The 23,843-nt window shown below is 46.1% G+C and overlaps 1 protein-coding gene across 3 annotated transcripts; it reads right to left on the minus strand.

Moving 5' to 3' along the window:
- Nucleotides 1-4,232: 4,232 nt before the first annotated feature.
- IRX6 (iroquois homeobox 6) lies at nt 4,233-10,893 on the minus strand. 3 transcript variants are annotated; one of them, XM_003937276.4, is made up of 6 exons: nt 9,575-10,890; nt 8,294-8,551; nt 7,557-7,666; nt 7,079-7,386; nt 5,668-6,285; nt 4,233-4,684 (listed from the first exon to the last, which is right to left on the minus strand). In XM_003937276.4, the coding sequence occupies exons 1-6, from the start codon at nt 9,617-9,619 to the stop codon at nt 4,680-4,682; spliced, it is 1,344 nt and encodes a 447-aa protein (XP_003937325.1). In that variant the 5' UTR covers nt 9,620-10,890; the 3' UTR covers nt 4,233-4,679. The 3 variants fall into 3 exon arrangements, with proteins under 3 accessions (XP_003937325.1, XP_010346151.1, XP_039319965.1); XM_010347849.3 differs by having other exon boundaries at nt 4,233-4,687; XM_039464031.2 differs by lacking the exon at nt 4,233-4,684 and having other exon boundaries at nt 4,700-6,285; nt 9,575-10,893.
- Between the last annotated feature and the right edge of the window lie 12,950 nt (nt 10,894-23,843).

Consider the following 23,843-nt stretch of genomic DNA (forward strand, 5'->3'; position numbering starts at 1 on the left):
TCCCAGAGTAAAGATAAAACAACTCCCACTGAGGGTGAAGAGAGGAAGCACGGAAGGGAGGAGAAAGAATGAATCATGGAGAAGACGCAGACTTTTTAGTTTAGGAGGCAACTTTCAAAGTTATTTGGAGAAGGAATTTGGTTCAAAAAAGAAAGAACTTTCTAATACCAAGGCTGCAAGTGGCTGTGCCAGGAGATAGACACGGTGGAGAAGCCCAGCCCTCACTAATTCTTTCTTTTGCTTAAGATACCGTCTTTCTTTCCTCCTGGCTTCCTCCAAATGTGTACAGATTCTTGACTGCATGTTCATATTTGGGGATGGAATTCTCTCGGCCACAGGTGCTTCCAACCCTGGATTCCTAAATCATCTTCAGGCAGCTGGGACATGCAAGTTAGCCTCCTAGTTCTCCTCCTCCTCCTCCAATAAGAACACATCTTTGAGCTTCTGGATGGGGGAAAAAAGAGCTGAACCAGATGAGGAGATTGAATGGGAATCCAGATTAAACCCTGGAGGAAATGCTTGCACCTGTTACTGGAATGTGATTCACTCTTGGCTAACAGCAGGAGTCCTAAGCCCTCCTGTTGAGCTTAGCATCTGGCCACTGGAGATTCAGCCACCACTATGCAGATCAGTGGCCCATCAGACCACCTGGGGTGCTTGTTAACAAGAGAGACTTCTCAGCTCACCTCCTAGTGTGATTCTTTAAACTTTAGCTGATTCTGATGGTAGGATTCATGGGCTACATTTTGCCAAACACTGAGCAGGGGTGTCTCAGACAGTGTGTCCCTGGGAAATGTGGGCAATGGGATAGGTAGAGATGTTCTTGGCCAGGGTGCAGGATTGGTTCCAGGAGGTACCACAAGGTTTTTCCCATTGGACATTTCAAAGAGGGAAGGAGGGAAACCTAGGAGTCCAGATCATGAAATAATAGACTCTAGACATTTAGATTCGCAGAAATAGATAGTATTATTAATAATTAAATAAAGAAATCTTAAAATAATAGAATGCATTTACAGTGGAACTTAGTGGTTAAAGAATTAGTCTTGCATAGAGCCTGCCTCTTTACTTGGTAGCTGGATAACTGACAGTGAGTTACTTAACCTCTCTGAGCCTGTTCCCTTATTCATGAATGGGGCATACTGTTAGGTGTAATATAATGTGTCTTTGGACTGTTGTGATAAATGAGCTAGCAAATTTAAAGGACCTGGTACAAGAGACTAAATATGTGTGTCCTCTCAAAATGTATATGTTGAAATCTAATCCCAAGTGTGATGGTATCTGGAGCTGAGGTCTTGGGGAGATATAAGGCCACAAACATGAAGCCTTCATGAATGGGATTAGTGACCTTATAAAAGGGACTTCAGAGGGTTCTCTTGCCCCTTTGATGGCACGAGGATGCAGTAAGGTGCTGTCTATGAACCAGGAAGCAGACCCTCACCAGATGCTGAGCCTGCTGACACCTTGGACTTCTCAGCCTCCAGAAATGTAAGCAACACCTTTCTGGTTTTTTTGTGTGTCACCCAATTTATGGTGCTCTGTGAAATAGCAGTTCAAATGGACTAAGACACCTGGCACATGGTAAGGGCTCTAGAAGTTTTTATTATTAGTAACAGAAACATAGAATCTTAAAACTAGAAGTGATCACAGAGATCATCTAGTGAATCCAATGTCCATCTACTGACACTGGCAGGAGAGAAATAAAGGAAGACACTGGGTGTGCTGGTGGCGGGGGGGTGGGGTGCTCCTCTGGGTGGCTTCCCCTCTCCTCCAGAGGGCCTAGCGCCTGGTTGCTGCCCCGCTGAGGGAAAGGCCACTTTAGCCATAGTAGGAATTTGAAGGTCCAGCTTCTATATATCCTACAAACCTGAGAACCTCAACTTTTTGCATTTACCAACATTTACTTTGCAGAGCTCACCGTCCAGCTGTCTGTGGGCACCAGGAGGCTCAGCCGAAGAGAGCAGGGCTGCATCCTCCCTCCCTTTGCTCTGGTGTTTAATCAAGACTGTATTCAAAATATGATTCTGGGAGATTATATTGGGAGATTTGCAGGAGGCTCTCGGGGGGTCAGAGATGGTGGGAACAGATTGCCACTAGGGGCTTGAGGCTGGGATAATCACAGGCTCAGACGTGCCATTCTCAGGCCCTTCTCCTAGACCCCTGGAGCTCACCATCAGCTCGGGAGGAGACATCGAGCAGCGAGATAGAGAACTAGACCATCCCTGTATTTTACAGTGGCAGAACTAGGAGGCGAAGGGCTTGTCCAAGCCATGTAATAAGGTGGTAACACAATTGAGAAGGAAAAGCAGGTTTCTGGGATTCCAGGCTGCCTTGCAACCCCTCTCACACCCCACTGTCTCCAGCCAACTAGAACCAGACCTTCGGGATAACCCTAGGCTGCAGGCTCCCGCTTTGGGCTGGGGAAGGCGGGGAGAGGCTAGGCCACCCAGGCAAGAGATGTTTCTTGCAGCTGGAGAGCAAACCTCCTGGGGTCCTGGGTGGTGAGGTAAGGCCACAGGGGAAGGCCTCCTTTCCCTTGGTTAAGGCTGAATGCCTGGAGGCTGTGTGCAGGTAAGATTCCCCCTCACCCTCACCCTCTGGATCCCAGACTCTGCTCAGCCACGTGAACTGAGTTTAGTGGGGTCCCTTCTCCAATCTGATCTTCAGCTTCCCATCTCCAAGTGTTGACTCTCTGATTCTAAGGATCCCTCTCCCCTCTATGAAATGACTCTCTAGGGCCCTACCCTCAACTGGAGGGCCTAGGAAGCCTCGGCCACCTCTGCAGTCTCCGGAGGGGTCTACCTGGTCCCCCACTAGGGGGTGGGGTCGAGTACGCCTTGAAAGAAACCTCCAGCTAATGCTCTTTATTACAAGCGTTAATCCCGCAAAGCCGACTGGAAATAATGTTTATCTTTTCTCAGTTTAATTTTCCGGACCCTAAGCCGCGGGTCAGCGAGGGCGACTGGAGGGTCCCTGGGGAGGTTGGGGGTGGGAGCAGCTGTTGCCCAGGAACAAAACGAAAGCAAAAAGGGGGTCTCCCAGAGGAAGCGCACGCGGGTGTTCTGGCCGGGGAGCAGGAACTGAAAAAGGGACATCTACCCCGGTGGAAAGCTGGAGTTAGTCTTCACCACGCACTGCTGTGACCCTGAGCTGCTCACCAGCCCTCCCGTTTGGGCGTATCCTTCTCATCATTAGAGGGGGTTTGCAGTTTTTGTAATTCATGATCTCTAAAGTCCCTTCCGACAGCAAAGGGTCTTTTCCATAGAGAAGAGGGAAGTGGCGCATTGCTTCGGTGTCCCTAGCAATTAGAACCTCCACATTTCTTCTCATCGGCCTCCAAAGGTCTTCAATTCTGCCCAGGAGGAGGACTGTGCTCCTCGGGATTTCGGTAACTGATGATCTCGCATCTGCGCTGGTCTGGAAGGCCTGGCCTGGTCGGGACCGGCGTTGGAGACGTAGCTCCCACAGCGATCCAGGCCTTGGGCGCACAAGCCAGCTGCCTTTCCTCTTGCCTTCCCTCCCCATCTGCTCTCCCGAGCTCGCCTACTGGACAGTGCCCCGGGTCCCTGCTTCCCTGCCAGCAGCAGTGCGCTCACTTCCAGGCTGAAGCTGAAGCCACAGGCCCAGGACGCGAACGCAGACAGCCTTCCCCAGCCGGCATCCTTCGGGAGTCTTTAAATCTCTTACCCCCAATCCCCGCTGCCTGACGCTGGTCGCAGGGGGAACAAAGACCCCTTCCATGCTCGTCAGCTCCCATTGGTTGGCCTGTACCGGAAGTGTTTGCTGACACTTTTGATAAAACGGGAAGAATGCCCCCACTCGCCTCACACTGACCTGCAAGCTGCCCGACCTTGCCATTAGGTCCAGGTTAACCGGAGGAAAGCGATCCTCATCACCCATCTCCGCGGTAAACTTACAACCCAAATACAAACCCGAAAACAGATGCAGTTTCCAGATAAACATCCTGACAGGTCCCACCACCTCCCATGCGTATGACCCACGACATGGTCAGCCTGGCTCCGCAGGTTGGTTACGCAGCAGCTAGTCCGCTGGGCTGCAGGCCCACGGCCTTGTAGATTACCTTGCCAGTTTCTTTCCCAGATGCTATGGGAACTGAGATCTGCAGACCAGGCCGCGCTGTCGCGCTGTTGCAAGAACCCCTGGCCGCAATGCATCCTTGCCTGCACTCCGACCTCTCCAAGCACCCCTGGCAAAGATAGGCCACACAGCATGGGTTCGGACTGATTATTTTTAAGGACACAAGGGATTAGGAGTGGGAGAAGACGAACACGGTCCTTAGTGGCTGGGTGAGCAATGAAGTTACAAAGTGAGGTGGGTGAGGGTGAGAGACAGGGGTGAGCAGGAGAGGAAGCCGTGCTGAATCCAGAGGAGGAAGACAGACTTGGCAGAGTCGGTGGGTGGGGCAGACTCGCCCAGCCTCCCACTTGGCCTTCCTCAAGGTGCCCTGCCATCTCCTCCATGGGGTCCGCTAACGTCCAAGTCTGCCCGCCACCCCAGCTCTGCGTGCAAGGACAGCTGCTAGGAGGGTTTTTGTGTGTCTGTCTCTTAGGCAAAGTGAGAGCTCCTGGTCCCTAACAAGGTCTGGTAGCTTCTTAACCTGGAGATGAATTTGAAATGAGGGGCCCATTTCCAAGATTCTTCTGCAAATCACAGCCATTGCGCTAACCTGCTGAGAGAGGAAAGGTTGATTAAAACCCAAAGGCCGCTTAGTGGCAATTCTTAGGGAACCTCTGGGTTGGCCATGTCTCTTCTGGAGACAAGCAAAGGGTCTAGAGGCAATTAGCTTGTCAGGGGTAATGTTTGGATCCGTTGTGTAAATTCAAATAACAGTGTAACCCACTTTTCTAAGCCAGCAGCTAATCCTGAGAGAAAATTACTACAAAGAGCAGAATCTGACAGTAATTGCTGGAGGCTGCCTCATGCTTGGGGAGTGTCCCTTTGTGGGTGAAGTTCCCTTCCACCAGGTCCTTAACACAGTGAAAGAATCAGCCAGCATCAGAGGACACTGATTGGCAGTCACTGGCCTGCCTGGGGATGAGCCCTTGGCAGAGTGCCCTCCAGGGACAGCACCAATCCGGGGCCTAAAGTTGTTGACCACAGGGACATGTCTACAACTCTCCAGGGGTTTTGGTGGGACACAGAGAGGGCTGCAAAGTAGACTTACACACTAACCGTAAATCTATGGTGTGCGTCTGGCCCGCAGTCTCTGACTTCTCCAAAAGCCCTGGTGCCTGCCCAACCCTAGTAAACTATCCAAGCAGCACAGCAGGGGACCAGGGGGTCTCCTCTGAAGGGCAGGCAGGGGGCAAGGGCCATTGTGCTAGAGGGGCATGGTGATGCACACCTGGTGAATTTGGCCGTACACTTGACCACAAATGCGGAGATCTTGGTTGTCCATCTCTCGAACGGCTAAGTGATTCTAGATAATTACAGTCTCCCTGTGAGTTTATTATTTGGCTTTAAAATAAGGGAGTACTAGAACTTTTATCTCTAAGCTTCCTTCTGAAAGAGTGCTGTGAAGCAGTCTCCCGTCAGGTCTGTGGGAGACCTGGGCAGACAGGAGTGGCAAAGGGGTGTGCAATTGCCGGGCAGGGCGGTAGGTGTGTGTCTTTTGCACAGATACTCCCAGCGCCGTTGGGGGCCCACTACCTTCTGCTCCAGACGAGTACTGGCAGTGCACTGCAGGCTCGCTCCTCCGCGGGCACGGCGCACAGTTCAGCGGTAGTCCCTGCAGGGCAAACCTGGGGTTTCCAAAGGCTTTGGCTATGCAGGAAGACTCGTCGCACGCGGAGTCTCTGGGGACCGCGAGTCGCCGGGCAGAGGCAGGAGGCTGTCCGGGAATCATATGGCACTCAGGACTTCGTGGTCTGGGCCGGGTTGGGGGTGCACCGTCTACAGCGCCAGCTGCTGCAGTGTGCGCCAGAGACCAGATGCGCGGTTTCTCCACGCACGGGTAGTGCATGGTCAACCTGGGGCCACCTGGCTCCACAGCGAGGAAATCAGCTTCTTCTGATCCGGAAGGCTCATTGAAGGAGAAGCGAGGAGCGGCCAGGCCGCACTCCCTGAGCTCCAGTCGGCCCTCTCGAGCTGCATCGCACAACCCAGGCAGGGACTGCGCGCCCTTACGGAACTCCGCCAGCCTGTCCGCATCTGTGGCCATAGCCTCCTCGTCTTCAGGTTCTTCTTCCTCCTCCTCCTCCTCTTCTTCCTCCAGGTCTTCCAGGTCACTCAGCCGGAGCCCCCGGGCCTCCTGGCTAGCAGTAACGTCTGCAGGAAATCAAGAGCGAGTGAGAATAGCCCCAGGGCCCAAGGGAAATCCGAGGAATGCCCATCCCTGAGAATATTTTAGGAAGACGCGCCCTGCACAGAGGGCATCTGCGGGCATCCGCGGTGTAATTCACCAGACCTGTGGTTCCACCCCTTGCACTTGCCCTGGTGTTGTTGGCCGCCTGCCCGTGGGAAAGAACTCCTGCCCTACCCTGTCCCCACCCTTTACTCTCCTGGACAGTGCCAAGCCAAGGAAACACCATTTGGCGCTGCCTGAGTTCTGGATCTCAGTTTCTCAACTGTGAAAAACCAGGGAGCAGTTTTTACTCAATCTCAACATCTACAAGTGGCTGCTGTTACATCATTTAATTCAGCAAATGTTTACTGAGGGCCAACTATGTGCCTGCCATCATTTAGGTATTAGGTGTGTAGGGCACATGGCAGTGAGTAAGACTTCTGGTGGAGCTGGCATTTTAGAGAGGGTATTTGGGTTTGTAAACTTTCTCACAGTGACAGGTATGGCAAAGGAAATCCAAACAGGCTGGCAGAACAAAGAATAACTGGAAAGATATTTTGGCTTGGGTGAGGCAGGAAGGACTTTGGGACGTAACACTTTGATGTCTAGAAGATGCTGGTTCTGTAGAGAAATGCAGGTAGAGGGAAGTGCACAGGCTAGAAAGTGCAAGGGTAAGCCTGAGGACCTTCCAGAAAATCTACCCCACAGGGCAGCTTTGAAAGACCAAACTGCCTGATGGCTTGTAAAACCTTTAAGGTGGGTGAAGGTTTCCAATACCTTTGGTGTCAGCATTTAGGCAGCCTAGCGAGTCCTCCTCTCCGCCCTCTGCCTTCCTCTCCTCCCCACCTTTGTTCTTGGGTGCCCAAGTCATCTTGTTCTCTTTCTTGAGGCGCCGGCGTGCATTGGCGAACCAGGTGGACACCTGGGTGAGAGTCATCTTGGTGATGATGGCCAGCATGATCTTTTCACCCTTAGTGGGGTAGGGGTTCTTGCGGTGCTCATTGAGCCAGGCCTTGAGTGTGCTGGTGGTCTCCCGGGTGGCATTCTTTCTGCGACCTGCGCCACTCAATTCCACTGCACCATACCTGTGGGGGAGAATCTGGCTCATGTTCTAGAAGGGGAACAAGGAACTGCAGGCAGAGGGCAGTCTGTGGCCTGGAAGTGTGGTCCAGCTCCCTCCCTCTTCCCTGCCCCCATCCACCCTACCTTGGCAGTTGGGGAGGAAAGACTCAGTACCAGTCACTTCTCTCCTTACCGGTCATATTGGTACTGCCCCAGAGTCCGCTCATAGGGATAATAGGCTCCTGGTTGTGCCAGGCTGGGTGTAAAACTCCCTGCAGCCTCCTTAAATTCATACTGTGGATTCTGGCAGGAGAGAAAGAGAATTCAGGACTACAGTAGGGGAGGGAGCACATGGAATGGTCGCTAAGGGTTTGGTTCCAATCCCAGTATGGCCACTTAACCAATCTGTGCCTCAATTTCTTCCTTAGTAAAATGGGGATAGTAGTACTTATAGGTTATTGAAGAAGACTATGTTGGTAGAATGCTTGGCAGCGTCCCTGGTGCAGAATAAGCAGTAGTTAAATGTTAGTTGCTGTTATTACTGTATCCCTGTGCCTCCTCCTGGCCCCTCCCCAACACACACACCAGCTGGGGCACTTCCTGCTTTACTCTCCTTCAGGAGCTTTTCTCTGACCCTTTGTATCTCTGTGACTTTGGGTAAAGTATTTGAACCTCTGTGCACCTCTGTTTCCTCATTCATAAATTGAGATTAATGATGACTTACCTACCTCACAGAATTAATACAAGTACAATTGTTTTCTAAACAGTATGAAGTTCTGCAAACTGTAAGATACTGTTTTTTTTTTTTTTTTTTTTCTTCTCCTTATACACCATTTCTTTTCCTTGGGAGTTGTGCGTCTTTTTGTGACTTTCTCCGGACTTCACCTGCCTCTGCTGCTCATGCCCCTGGAACTCCACCCCTGTACTCACCAGTGCCCCATACAGTGTGGGCGGCTCCGGGCTATAGGGCAGGTAGCCGGAGTAGCTCTGGGCAGCTGCAGCGGCTGCGTAGGGGGCTCCATAGATGCCCAAGGCGGCGCCCAGCTCCGGTCGCGCACTGCCCAGCAGCCGACTATCGTAGGGTGCGCAGCAGAGAGCGGGCGCCTGGGTGGAGCCAGATGCCACATCTGAGACTGAGCGTGGGGTGGATTCGCAGCATGTGGTGCTGGAACTTGCAGACACCAGAAACTACAGGGACGAGAAAGAGGGCACTGGAGGTCAGAGACCCCCCACCTTCCACTGGCGGGAGCTAGAAGCAAAGAGGAAAAAGCCAGATTGCTTCTTCATTCATTCTTTCATTACGCATTAACTAAATGCTGCCTGGGCTGAGCATTCTGTTAGGTGCTGGGGCGGAAATTATAAAAGGCATTTTAACCAAACTGCCGTTTTAGATGCGCCTAGGGCATTGGAAGGCCCCAGAGCTCCAGGGGGTCCGGAGAATGTGAATGTTCTAAAACCCGAATTAAAGACACCAAATCCTCAGCTCTCTTCCCCATCCTCCTCACAGGACCTTGCAAAGGCAAAACTAGAAGGTGGCCTTAGAAACCGTCATAAATGTCTCATTCCTGATCCCATTTTATAGCTAGGGAGTCGACATCAGAGAGAGTATGAGACTTGTCTAAGATCACACAGCAGGTCAAAGGTCGAGCCGGCTCTAGACACCGGGAAAATACACTCTACAGAGAAACTGGAGACCAGTGGAGAGGGTGTCCGCAGAACTTTTCCAGGAAACCCTTGTCATTGCACAACATCCACTTTGGTTTGGAAAATGGAGGGAACCGGAGAGCTTGGGTCCGCCCAAAGAAGGGGTAGGATAAGAGCCGAGGTCAACAAATGAACAGCAATATGATGAGATGGACAGCGTTCTAGCCTAGAAGTCTTTTCTTTTTCTTTAAGACACTCTCGGTCACCTCAGACTTCTGTATAGGAGAAGGCCTGACTGGGAGATTCCTGTGATCCCACCCACCTCACTGAGCGAGTGGTCAGAGTGCCCATGTTTCGGGTCACAAGATTTTCCAGTGTGCACTCCAGGGTGAAACGTTCTCATTTAGGGATTGGGGATGTCAGAGGAGGCTATGACACATTACCCTGGTCCTTGCTCCCTCTGGCTTCCTCCAGGACACAAGAGGAGAAAGATCAGAGGCAGGCGCCCTGCACTAGGCATTCCCTCCACCCAGTCTGTCCCCTATTCCCCATAGAGGCGCCTCTTACCTGGGAAGCGCCGCTGTACGGGTGTCCAAAGTGCGGGAAGGACATGGTGGCTGTCCCTGGCCCGCCTCCCTCTTCCCTTTCAAGTTCCCGTCTCAGCCCAGCTGTTCGGCGCCCCCAGCCGTGCGGCGTCTCAGTTCCTTACACGGCTGCGGGTGCCCAGCGCCGGCTCCTCCGCCTGGTTGGCCCGAGCGGAGGCAGAGCTGAGGGCAGCCCGGCTGCGGAGCTGTGTGCTCTGGAAGGCACCCCTCTGGCCCGTGGAGTCCGGAAGACAGAAGGGCCCATGGATGGGCAGGGGAAGGAAGAAGATGCGGGTTCCCAAAGGCGCGTGGTGGCGAGGTGAGACGCGGCGCGGCGCGGGGCTATGAGGCTCCGGAGGTGTCCCAGTCCAAGGTGGCCAGAGGCTCAATGTGACGTCACCGTAATCCCTGGCCGCCAGACGGGACCCCGGGCCCCGGGGCCCCGGGCCACCAAGCGTGCCAAGAACGGCCAGCCCGTGCGCCCGCGCACACTCTCACCCACACTCACACTTGCTCCGGGAGGTTTGTGCAGCTGGCGAGGAACGTCAAAGACCCTGACCCTCTCTGCTCGGCGCTGAATCCTACCCCTTTTTGCCTGGAGCTCACGCGCGCGCGCACACACACACACAACCTCTCCAAATTACCCGGGAGAAGTAGGAGAAACGCCTCCCTCTGCGCCGCGCAGGCCCCGGGCGCAGCGCGCTCACCTCCTCCCCTGCGGCCCGGAGGAGGCGAGAGGCAACCGGGGCGGCGAGGGAGGAGAGAATACAAAAGAAGAGACAGGAGAAAAGTGGGGGAGAAAGGCAATAGGGAGAAGGAGGAGGGGAGAGAGGAGACAGGAGTCTGAGTGAGCGGAGTATGCGGGGGAGGGGGAGGGAGCTGGGGTGGGAGAAGGCTGGGCGGAGGCTGAGCGCTGGCAGGTGGAGGAGAGCAGAGGCCCGGGGGAGAAGCCTCCAGCCCGGCTTCTCCGCCCCTGTGCTGCAGGAAAGTTTGTTCAAGCCACAGGCCTGGCGCTCGTTGGAGCAGCTCCGGGCAGCGAGCAGCGTCGGTGAATCCCAGTGGCCCGCCCATCTTTGTCCTCGGGGATCTGGTTCCCCGCCTCAGCCTCCCCAGGACTCTGGCTAGATTCCGGTTCTCCAAGCCCTGGCCTTGCTCAGGACCTTGACCTCGGGGCTTTTCTGCAGCCGCCTGGTCCTCGAGTAGACTGGGTGGCGCCCCCTCGAGGCCGAGGCTCGGGATCCCTCAGATTCGGTCGGGAAACTCGCCAGTTCCGATCTGGCATCCGCAGACTACTCGCTAAGATCCCTGGGCATCTCCTCCGAAGGCAAGGCTTGGCTGCCTCGCGTACGCCGGCCGCAGTGGCCGCAGGGGAGCCAGGGAGCCCGAAGACGGCGCCCGGGCCGGGCTGCAGCTGCTGCGCTCCGCTGGGGGTGGCGCTGGAGAGCCGCAGTGGAGCGCTACTGGAGGGCAGCCCAGTCCCTGCGCTCCTCTTGGACGCCTGGTTGGGCACGGCTGTCTGACCACTCCTTCACTCCATCCCAGGGGTCTTCAAAGGGACACTGATGGTTGGGCGGTGGGGGGTGGGGGGACGCTCATTGTTGCCCAGGAAGGGGCTGCGTCCTCTAGGCCTGCCCCACCTCCACAGGGCATCTCCAGTTTGCGAGCACTGTAGACTGCACATCTGAAGGCTCAATACTCAGGCCCCAGCTGCCCTTCTGAGAGCCTCCAGTCTGAGACGTTTAGAGACAAAAAGGGACTGTCGGTCTGGTAGGGGAAGGTCTTCGGAGGGCACTGCAGGGATCTGGTGGGATTTGCAGGCCAGAAACCTCAGAAAGCCTTGCCTTTCACTTACGGGGTCACGGCGCTTTATACTTTCAAAATGGTCTCCCAGGCCCCTGCTGTAACTCCTCCTAGGAGCCAGAGGGATTGGTTCAAGGGCCCAGATTTTTTGTCTAGTTGAAACGCGAGAGCCTGTGACCCAGAAGATAGCAATGGCTCTGGGTTCTTACATGAGGCAGGGCAAGGTCTGGGGCCCTGGTCATAGCATCCTTCAACTCCGAGTTTGCCACGGGTACCTTACAGAGAAGACTGGTCACTGGGAACCAGTGATCTCTTTGGAATGACATCTCTAGCTCTTCACACCCCGTTTTAAAAAGCACATTCTGTAGAATGCTCAAGGTGCTTAAAGAAGCCACAAACCAGACTCCTCTTCTTAAGAGATTATTACCATGAGGACAAGCTCCATTTTAAATACTAACAAACACAGCTGCTGCTGCTGACTGCTGTTACCTTGGAGAAACCTTACGTTCAACCCGGGAAACTCCTAGTTAGAAAAAGAATTATAGTCCTCACCAGATTGACTTAGTGATAAAAAAATCACAGTAATAGATCCCTTGATTTTTTCAAAATGCACTTTGGAACCAGCCACACATTTGCAGCTTGGATACATCTAAGGAATTTTTTTTACAGTAAGAATTGGAGAGTATTCATTAAATTCATCCCTTGGGGAAGATTACTGCTAATTAATTAATTGCAAACATTTCCAGAGGGAAGGTATGTCAATTGTAAAGTAATAAAATTAGATAGTTGAAATACTGACTCAGCAACTTTGATTGCCCATTTGTTCCTAAGCAGAATTTTTTTAAAAAAATTTTATGACAGAAAAATGGGGCTGGTGGTGGAGAAAAAGCATTAGCCCTGTCCCTTGGTGATATGGTTGCAAAGGAGAAACTACCATATAGGAATTATTGATTTTCAGTTGATTTATAAGATCTCTGCTGTATCAATGCTGTGTGCAGGGCCTCCAGGCCTACTTCCTGTCTTTGCTCTCTAGGATTTGAGAAAAGCAACACAATTTTTAGAAAGAAAAGACGGTGAGGAACAGTGGGGAAAGAAATTGGGAGGTAGGACTATGAAGATATCTCAGCATTTTTCTTCTTCTGGAAAGAAAAATGAACAAACAAAAGAGTATGTTTTACGTGAAGACACCTTTTCTATTGTCTTCAACGTTGCTTGATGGTTTTTGTAGCTTCTATTACAACGTTTCCCAGGGAGGAGGGCCTGCCATGTCTCCCCTGGCTTCCCAGCCTTGCAAGACCTTGATTTAATATTTTCTTCCCAGGGAGAGGCTGCACCCACCATAAACCTCCCCTGTTTTGCTGACATTTGATTGTTAATGGGGTTTCCTAAAAATGTTTTTTATGAAATGTGCCCACTCTTGTTATTTTGGGACTCTTGTAACAAAACAAAGCCAGTGGCTTAAGCCAATCTCAACCTCTGTCTGGCAGAAACCTCAGGTGAGAAGATGTCTGTTTCTTGGAAATTCTGATGGAGGGAAGCTGCAGTAGAATTTGCTTTTGTCCTCCTGATGGTTCACAGACTCCCACTTCAGCAGCCCTGGGTTTCTCCACCCTGGCAGCCTTTCATTGCTTTGTTCAGCACTGATTAATTTAGTTTCGGAGAAAAAGCCCCAATTGTATATGTGTACACACAGAATTTTATTGAAGCAAGTACATAAATCCATCAAATATAGACCCTCCTAGTTATATTTAAGGGAGTTATTCCACCTAAAGTATTTTAAACAAATGATACAGATTCTTTTGTTGTACTGTGCAACATGCCTGATGGTTCCTCTAGCTGCTCATTAAAACAAATACAAAACAAATTAAACAGTCAAAAGCCTATCTGCACCAGAGAGAGTACTAATCCACATTGCTTATTTGAAGCTCTTATTGCTTTGCTTCAAATGCACTGAAATTCCTGAGCAGTCAGAGTAAAGAATGTATGATTCACAATAAGCTTGCATGAAGGTACCACAAAACAACAAACAATAAAAGAAGGAAAACAAACCATATTTCATTATTTTGGGTTAAAAATGTATGTGATTTTCTAATGATTTATAAAGACAGCAGATTTTACAGGAGGAAATATAACAACCTGGAAATGCCCCAAATTAACTTCAAATGCCTCAAATCCCAGAAGGAATGAGTGAGTACATGAGCATAATACCAGAGTTGAAAATGTGCTAAATTCTATTTTTTAAGTATGGACTTTTTTAGAGACTGTTTTTGAACTGAGAATAATAAAATTTCCTCAAATCTATGCATGAATGAACAAGTGCATCTGGACAGATGCATCTATAATTTATACTGATCAGTCACTGCAGGTCTCATGGAGTAAAGCCGAAATGAACACTAATTGTTTTGACGGAAGTAGTGTGCACGGCATCTGATTGTGAAATGCAGCGAGTCCCTGCCTTGCCTGAATACATATTGTCAACAGCAACTCTGGCATCAGGAGGTGAAAATAAAAAGGCAATAATTCCCAGATGAGAGTGTTGATGTCTCTTGTCAAAACGGTGGCAAATAGAAAGAAAAAATTAACTACTTTGGGATAAAGTAAAAAATAAGACTGAATGCAAAGGTCTTGGTTTGCCAGCATTGTACGTCAGCTTAGAGTTAAAATTAATCAAGTTTGTTAATAATAGTAAAATTTTGTAGCATTTGTTGAGTGCCTGGTAGCTTTCCTAAACCCCTCCATTTTATCTTATTTAAGGTCAACGATAAGGATATTGGAGAGGTGAGAAGCAAGTCAAAGATCATACAGCCAAGTAAGTGGCAGAGGAATAACTAGATTTCAGACCTCCTGATTCTGGGTCTTTTCACAGAACCATACTTTAAACACATAGAAAGCCAGACACAGCCAGGAGACACTGCCAACTCCAGCCGGACTGTGTGAATTCATGTATCGCGTGCCATGAAGATGCAGTATAACTCTGCAGAAGAAACATCTTAAAGAGATGCCACTGTAAGACAATTAAGTTCAGGGTCTGTACCCCCTGTTTTATGTCAATCTGTATTGTGAAAGAGCTTATGTAGTAATTGGGAGTTTTAGAAATTTGGTGTGGATCATGAATTGAATGGCAAACAGCAAACAGATCCAGCCATGACTGATATATACATACAAAACAAACAAACAAACAAACAAACAACAACAACAACAACAACAAATAGCACCCCTCCCCTGAAAAGAAAAATCCTGAAAAAAAATTCAGCCAAAAGATAGTGTCTCTGCTTCTATATTGGTTTAAAAACAATTCATTGAAATTAGTTACTGATATTTTCAGGAAGAGGAATTTTTGAAAATCTGGCTTTGGCATGAATAGGTGAGGAGGTTTGCTGCACTAGCTTCTCATTTTTAAAGCAGTTTTTATGTATTAAAAATTCTTGATTATTTTTATCCGGTGGATGATGGCGTCTTTCTAATAAGCTCAAGGCATGTGATGTGTTTTCAAGAAATTAAACTTTAAAGTAAACAACAGATGTATGGATTTGAAAACCAGGAAACAGTTTTTGAAGCCTATGTCTTTTAGAAAAGAAATTGCATGTAAAAAATTAAGACTTTAAAGGAATAACACACAGGCATTCACTGGGATAAGACGCTATGCCCTTTTCCCTCACGTGTGACAGGACCTAGGAATGGTCCTTCGGTGTACAATTTGGGAATAGAATCACGGCCTAGACAAGCAGAAAAGGGAGCCATGGCTTCGTTGACAGGAGAGGCTGTATGTTTTTGCAAATAGCCTCTAACTGAACAGGCAGTTTATAAGGATATATTACTAACATGCAGTTTATAAGGATATTTTGTCGTTCTTTCCCCTAAAGGATTTCACCACGGTAGACTTGAAGCTTTCAATTAAAACATGAGCAGCTTCAAGCTTTATACATTTTCATCTGATTAGCAGCATTCCCCTAGAATTCTCTTCCCCGTGCTTTCTCCTACTTTTAAAGCTGAGCATTAGAACTGGCTGGGATTGTTCTTCTCTGTGCCACCTGGGGCCCACTACTTTAGGGAAGCTGGGACCGTTTGTAATGTCACGTGCTAGCCATGGTAATTTATAACAAATCTTCTCAAATCAATAAAAATATGGAAAGTATATCATTTTTAAAGAAAAGAGAGAGAGAGAGAGAGAGAGAGAGAGAGAGAGAGAGAGAGAGAGAGAGACATGAGACATGCCCATTAAGGACATAGCTGTTCTAATACCTGCATGTCTGCTTAGGGCTGCAATTAAAAACATTCTGATAATAAATCTCCTTGTAGTCTCTTTTAATGCTTTTAACTTTCCTGAAGGTTCAAATTGGTATCCCAAAAATGTGCCAGGACTTTCACAAGGTATTTTATAGACTCATAAATAAATACGGCAATTAATCTATGCTATATTTCTTTCATATTTGATGACAATTTATTATGGCATTCACCCACTCGGTGCACAAAAACTCTAATGCACTTAAAATCGGATTTCAAACCAAACATTTTATGGGAAAATATAGTATTGATCATCCATTTAAAGACATCATGAGGATAATTCATAACCTGCTGTAAAAAAAGATCTCATGAGGACCCTACAGATGAGTGGGGTGGTAGAACAGTCTATTCATAAAACCACAGCTATTGGATTTACTCCTCTTGTTTTCTTCATCTATCTTTGAGTTTTCCAGCACTGATTACTTTTGCATGTTGCTGTTTTATAAAAAAAACCTCTTCCATGACATTTTTCATAGTGACAGAGGTTGTGGAATTTTACAATGAGTATTTTCTATTGCAATTTTCCGTTGAAATTCTGACTGCAGGGAGTTTCAGAGGCAATAGAAGATGTTTCTGTTACTTTGGAGTCAAAGCTATTATACGGTCATCATCATCCCTGTTTGCTATTGACAGATTGTGGTGGTTTAAAGCAATCTCACACCCCTGACAGACTGTGGTCCTAGAATACTGTGAATGCTTGAATATCTTTTGTGCACATACAGTATGAAGTAGTAGTAAGAAAATAAGAGAATATGAGGATGCTAGCCCTTCTCTGTAAATAGCACACAGACTACCTGACAAGAAAGACACATGTCATTCATTCAACAGACATTTTCTGAGTGTCTACTAAAGGCCAAGCTTGGTTCTAGGAGGTGAGAATTTAGCACTGAGTTAAAGCAGGTTCCTGCCCTCAAGCAGGCTACATCTCATGAGTTAACTATTTTCAGATCGTCCTGGAATCACTTACCTAACACCATAATAATTTTGGAAAGGGGCTTAATGTTGTTGGAATACTCAAAAGGTTCTTTCTGCAAGGTTTAGCACTTTTTAATTATGTATAATTTACCCTTCATTCATCCCTTTACCAAGCATTTACTGAATGCTTGTTATTAAAGAACTCTGAGTTAGCATTTGGAGATTTAGTGTCAGCAAGACAATTAAAATCTTTGTGCCTGTGGACTTTGCAATTTAACTATATTTTCCACCTAAAAAGTGGATATTATTTATTTCATTTTATAGAAGTTAAAGTTTAAGAGAGAGAGAAGCTTTTCCAATATAATAGAACTAGTATTCAAAATCTAGACTTTGAGCTCAAGCTGCTGGCTTCCAGGTCTTCAGAAAATAACATATTTCAGATTAAGTGCTTAATTGCCAAGATGATGTGATTTCAAAAAAATCATGACCTCACCTAACATGTAGTGATCTGAGCTGCCATGTTCCTTTTATATCACACGGTTGGCTTCCTCTGCCCTTTTGTGTCTATGTAAGACCAAATATCTGTATAGAAAATGAAAAAGTTGGGGTATCCAAAGAGACGTTACAGTCTTCTTGACACCAATGCCTTTGGACGCTCAGCTGATATTTTACACATTTGCCTTTATGTAGTGCCACAGTTAACATCCAAATGACTATGGAAATACATCTTTCATAAATACTGGATGATGGGACTGGAGGAGGGAGTATAGCCAGGTTGGAGTTTTGGAACATCAGCATCTCAGTTGCCTGAAATCTTCTCACATTACCTGTTACATGTATAAAACTTTCATAACTTGCTCTCTGCTACTCTCCGTGTCACTCTGGGGGTTTTATGAAGCAGGTTTTCTCACCCCCTTTTCACAGATGGGCAACTGAGGTTCAGAAGGGTTAAGCCACTGGCTCTGGTCACATAACTGATTAGCACAAGAGACAACCCAGCAACCTTTGGGTGTTTGGATTGCTGCCTGTCCTCTTACAGACTTCAGCACCTTTGCAACAAAGCATAAAGACTGTAAGAAAAGTCTGACATTGGAGTTCAACACAGACTTTGGGTGGCAGCCCAGCAGCATTTTCCATCTCTGGGAAGGGGGAACCTTGCCTCTTTCATTTTGGTTTGGAACCCGGATTTCCCATCACAGTTTTAATGCCACACGCACTTCTGCTTTCTGGTTGTTCAGGTTTCCTCCAACTCCAAGTCCAAAAGAGAAAGACAGTTTGCAATGTTCATGACAATTACATAGGCACAATGTTAAAGCTGAATGATATAAATTCACCAAAGAGATCTTGGTGTGGATTTCTTTGCCTGCGTTTCTGAAACCCTCTGCCCTGAAGTTGACATCTTTCAGAGGTGGGTAGCTAGGTTTCCTCCCAGGCTCTTGCTGCACTGAGTCTGCAGAGATGGAGGCATTGGGAACCACATCTATCTCATGGCTGGGAGAAAATGGACTTGACAGAGACACCATGAAATACAGGAGTGGGATTAGACTGTCAGTGTAGGCCGGAGAACATAAACCATTTTCTATGTCACTCTTAGGCTTGAGGGCAGATGTAGAGCAGAGGCGAAACGTGCAACTATAATTATAAAATAGAAATTTATACATATAAATAAAGGAAGGCCGGAGAGTGGATATTAACCACTAAAACTCTTTACATTATAAACACCACAGGGATATGAAAAAGTAGTGTGGGGATTAAGGGCATCTTTTTGCTTTGGGACTGATTTATTACTCTAGATTATGCAGTTAAAGGAGAAAGGAAAAATTGATACTTGGTTGTTTCTCTGTAAAAGTTAAATCTGAATTATGGGAGGGTCCTGCCCTTGGCTGTAAACATGCGAGGGTAAAGAACAAGGCAGCCAAGGGTTGTAGGGAGCAAAGCCCTGGTCTGGGAGACAGAACTCTGAAATCTCACCCTGGCTCTGCCTCTGATTGCCTGGCAGGCTTTGGACAAGTCTGTTCCCCTCTGGGAGCCTCAGTTTACTCATCTGCAAGATGGAGATGTTTTATTTGATGATCTACAAAGGCCCCTTGGGCTTAGATCTTTGTGAGAGTCAAACCACACTTTGTTTTCCACAACCATAAATCCCTTCTCCTAACTTTAAATTCTGTCTTTCCAGAAAGTTGTTTCTACCATTGGTGGTGCATTAGAATCTTTGAAAAACAAAAATACTCATTCTCACCCTCTGAGATTCTGAGTAAGTCTGCAATGGGATCCAGAAATCTGTATTCGAGAAAAACATGAAATAAAAGTAGAACATGCACATGATGAAAATTCAATGACGTGTGTGAGATGTGGCTGGCTGTCCAACTGCTCCCTGCTTCTTCCTTGCTAACAACACCTTGATGTAGTGCAGCATGGCCAAGTGCAGTCACAGCCTCTTGCCCCTGAGTTTCTGGCATCTTCTGCTCAGGGGAGAGGAACATGCCAGGTGACCCAATTCTGCTCCATAAAACCTGTAGAAAATCTGACTGAGAGATTCTGAAAGAGCATTTGTTTTCATAACAGAAGAGGACAGATGCAGTGGTGTCACCTCCTCCTTCTTTTGAACATGAACATGACAACTAGAGCATTCATTAGTTCAACAATGTTTATTGAGCACTTACTCTGTACCTGGTAGAGTTTTAAGGTTCTGGGATATGGCTGAGAACAAAACAAAGTCTCCATCCTCACAGAGCTGACATTCTGGAGCAGAAGACAGACAATAAACAAGGTACACAGGTAAAATACGTGGATGTTGGATGAAGAAGAATCCCATGGAGAAAGAAATAAAACAAAGAAGGAGAGTTGCTATGACAGTGAGGCCAAGATAATTGCAGGAAAGTAGCCCTGATACCAAGGAGTCAATAAACCACTACTTCAGGACTTCTAGTTATGTAAGACAAATAAACTGGTTTTGTTTAATTCTCTGTTAATTTGGTTTTCTGTTACTTACAGCTGAATGAATTCCTGAGACAGTATGTAGGAGGGTGCAAAGAGACAAATAAGTCACTCCCCAGAGGCATGGACTTCCAACAGTTTCTTGGCTGCCTTCCAGAATTTTCTATGTTAATAACATAAATATAAGCTATACATAGGAGATCTTGCTCTCTCTCCCCACCCTCTCTCTTTCTCTCTTTCTCCTCTCTCTCTTTCTCTTTCTCTATCACACACACACACACACACACACACACACACACACACACACTATACATAATGGCAGCTTGCTGGTTGGGATCCTGATGGAGGCAGCTAATATGATATAGCATAGTATATGGACAGTCTGATTAGTGGCTCCACCACTTACTAGCTATGTTATCTTGAACAAGTTGCTTAGCCTCTGTTTTTCAATTTCCTCAGTAAAATGGGGATGATAAGCCTGACACACAAGTTTCTTCGGATGATTTAATAACTTATTATGTAAAATACATAGAACTGTCCCTGGTACATTGCAACCACTCAGAGATGTTAGCTATTTTCTATACAGTGCGTGTCATTTTACTGCTTTTCCTTTTCACTTAAAAATCTATTTGTTAAACTAGAAAAGCTAGAAGGAATGGATAACTTCCTGGACATATACATCCTCCCAAGACTGAACCAGAAAGAAGCTGAATCCCAGAATAGATTAATAATGAATTCTGAAATCTAGGCATTAATAAATAGTCTAGCAATAATAATAATAACAATAATAATAATAATAAAGCCCAGGATCAGACTGATAGATCTATAGCTGAATTCTACCAGAGGTACAAAGAGAAGCTGCAAACAGTTGAAAAGGAATGACTCCTCCCTAACTCATTTTATGAGGCTAGCATCATCCTGATACCAACACCAGGCAGCAATACAACAACAACAAAAATTCACTCCAGTATTCTTGATGAACATCAATGCAAACACCCTCAATAAAATATGGGCAAACCAAATCCAGCAGCACATCAAAAAGCTTATTCACCACAATCAAGCCAACTTCATCCCTGGGATGCAAGTCTCGTTCAACATATGCAAATAAATAAACGTAATCCATCACATAAACAGAACTAAAGATAAAAATCACGTGATTATCTCAATAGGTGCAGAAAAGGCTTTCGATAAAATTCAACATCCCTCCATGTTAAAAACTTTCAATAAACTAGGTAGTGAATGAACATACCTCAAAATAATAAGAGCCATTTATGACAAACTCACAGCCAATGTCATACTGGATGAGCAAAAGCTGGAAGTATTCCCCTTGAAAACTGACACAAGACATGGATGGCCTCTCTCACCACTCCTCATCAATACAATATTGGAAGTTCTGGACAGAGGTACCAGGCAAGAGAAAGAGATAAAGGTATTCAGATAGGAAAAGAGGAAGTCAAATTGTCTTCATTTGCAGATAACATAATCTTACACCTAGAAAACCCCATTGTTTCAGCCCGAATGTTTCTTAAGCTGATAAGCAACTTCAGCAAAGTCTTAGGATGGAAAATCAATGTGCAAAATTTACAAGCATTTCTATATGCCAGCAACAGACAAGCAGAGAATCAAATCATGAATGAACTCCCATTCACAATTACTACAAAGAGAATAAAATACCTGGGAAAACAGCTAAAAAGTGAACTGAAGAACCTCTTCAAGGAGAACTATAAATCACTGTTTGGAAATCAAAGAGGACACAAACAAATGGAAAAACATCCCATTCTCATGGATAGGAAGAATCAATATCATGAAAATGGCCATACTGTCCAAAGTAATTTATAGATTCAAGGCTATTCCCATTAAACTACCATTGACATTTTCAGAATTAGAAAAAACTATTTTAAAATTCATATGGAACTGAAAAAGAGCCCATATAGCCAAGACCATCTTAAGCAAAAAAACAAAGTTGGAGGCATCACACTAACTGACTTCAAATTATACCACAAGGCTACAGTGACCAAAACAGCATGATACTGGTACAAAAACAGATACACAGACCAATGGAACAGAATAGATAACTCAGAAATAAGACCATGCATCGAAAACCATCTGATCTTTGACAAACCTGACAGAAACAAGCAATGGGGAAAGGATTCCCTATTTAATAAATGATGCTTGGAGAACTGGCTAGCCACATGCAAAATACTGAAACTGAACCCCTTCCTTAAACCTTATACAAAAATCAACTCAAGATGGATCAAAGGCTTAAATGAAAACCCAAAACTATAAAAATTCTAGAAGAAAATTAAGGAAATACCATTGAGGACATAGGCATGGGCAAAGAGTTCATGACAAAAACATTAAAAGCAATTGCAACAAATGCGAAAATTGACAAGTGGGATCTAATTAAACTAAAGAGTTTCTGTACAGCAAAAGAAACTATCATCAGAGTGAACAGACAACCTAAAGAATGAGAGAAACTTTTGGAAATCTATCCATCTGACAAAGGTCTAATATCCAGAGTCCACAAGAAACTTAAATTTACAAGAAAAAAATAAACCCCATTAAAAAGTGGGAAAAGGATATGAACAGACGCTTCTCAAAAGAAGACATTTATGTGGCCAGCAAACATAAATAAAGCTCAGCATTACTGATCATTACAGAAATGCAAATTAAAAACACAATGAGATACCATCTCATGCCAGTCAGTGACAACTATTAAAAAAGCAAGAAACAACAGATGCTGATGAAGTTGTGGAGAGATAGGAACACTTTTACACTGTTGATGGGAATGCAAATTAGTTCCACCATTGTGGAAGACAGTATGGTGATTCCTCAGAGACATAGACCCAGAAATACCATTTGACCCAGCAATCCCATTATTGAGTATATACCCAAAGGAATATAAATCATTCCATTATAAAGATACATGCATGCGCATGTATGTTCATTGTAACACTATTCACAATATCAAAGACATGAAACCAACCCGAATGTTGATCAGTGATAGACAGGATAAAGAAAATGTGATACATATATGCCATGGAACACTATGCAGCCATAAAAAGGAAAGAGATCATGTCATTTGCAGAGACATGGTGGAGCTGGAAGTGGTTATCCTCAGCAAACTAATGCAGGAACAGAAAACCAAACATCTCATGTTCTCACTTATAAGTGGGAGCGGAACAATGTGAACACATGGACACAGCGAGGGGAACAACACACACTGGGGCCTGTGGGGGAGTGGTGAAGGGGGAGGGAGAGCATCAGGAAAAATAGCTAATGCATGCTGGGATTAACACTTAGGTGATGGGTTGATAGGTGCAACAAACCACCATGGCACATGTTTACCTATGTAACAAACCTGCACATTCTGCACACGTACCCTGTAGCTTAACATAAAATAAAATGAATTAGAATCTATTTGTTCATGCAATAAAAAAAAAATATTCTAGCCCAGAAATGACACTTGGCATTTCTTCTTACAAACTTATTGGCCAGAACTAGTTACATGCCCCCTCATCAATCACAGACATCTCCAAGATGTTCAGTCCTCCCATGGGCTTAGAAGTAGGAGAGCCAGAAAAATATGGTCAGCATCATTAACGACATCAACTGTGAGTCTAGTATACAGCACTTCTCAAGATTGTCCATAGAAACTTTTCTTCATGAGGCATTTGGAATACTGCGCCTCATAGGAGCTACGTTTGGAAACACTAGCTTCCAGTCTGGAAAACAGAAAGAAAAAAAAAAGAAAAGAAAAGAAAAAAAAGAATCTATTTGTCTATTTGTTCATCTTTCCAACATGCACAGAATTATCCCTCTTTTGACACCTGGGTGGTATTCCTTAGTTATGGAAGAGAGAATATTTTTTCTCTTAATGAGCATGGGATATTTTGATGGGCATTCTTGATGGATGACCATGACCAAATTCAATTTGTGCCCATGCAGAAGCTAATCAAAAGCAAAAAAAGAGAATCTGCTGAGATTGGCCTTTTTTTTTTCTTTTTCATTTTACATACTTTCCTGTCTTGCATTCTCTCCCACCTTACCCTGTACACTTTCCCTTTAGTTATGTGCAGGGCCAAACTTGCTCACAGGGCAGCATTTATGATATACCCTCCCTCAACATTTAATAACTAGCATCTTATTCCATGAGAGCATATCTCCTGCTTAAGAATGGACTCAAAAAAAAGTGCAGATGAATCCAGAAGTCCTTTTTGAACAGAGGTATATTATAGCTACTTTGGAGCACTAATCCTATGAATAAAGAGATGTTTAAATAACAGCTGGTCCACTGGGAGACAAAGAAATAAATC

Source organism: Saimiri boliviensis, chromosome 1, assembly GCF_048565385.1.
Source record: "Saimiri boliviensis isolate mSaiBol1 chromosome 1, mSaiBol1.pri, whole genome shotgun sequence".
Taxonomy (NCBI): Eukaryota; Metazoa; Chordata; class Mammalia; order Primates; family Cebidae; genus Saimiri; species Saimiri boliviensis.

Bases quoted from the DNA above. Each gene is read 5' to 3' on its own strand.
- IRX6 (XM_039464031.2), bottom strand. From the start codon at position 9,619: ATGTCCTTCCCGCACTTTGGACACCCGTACAGCGGCGCTTCCCAG. The intron at 8,552-9,574 runs GTAAGAGGCGCC...TCGTCCCTGTAG, and splicing joins CGTACAGCGGCGCTTCCCAG to TTTCTGGTGTCTGCAAGTTC. The intron at 7,387-7,556 runs GTAAGGAGAGAA...TCTCCCCCACAG, and splicing joins GGGCAGTACCAATATGACCG to GTATGGTGCAGTGGAATTGA.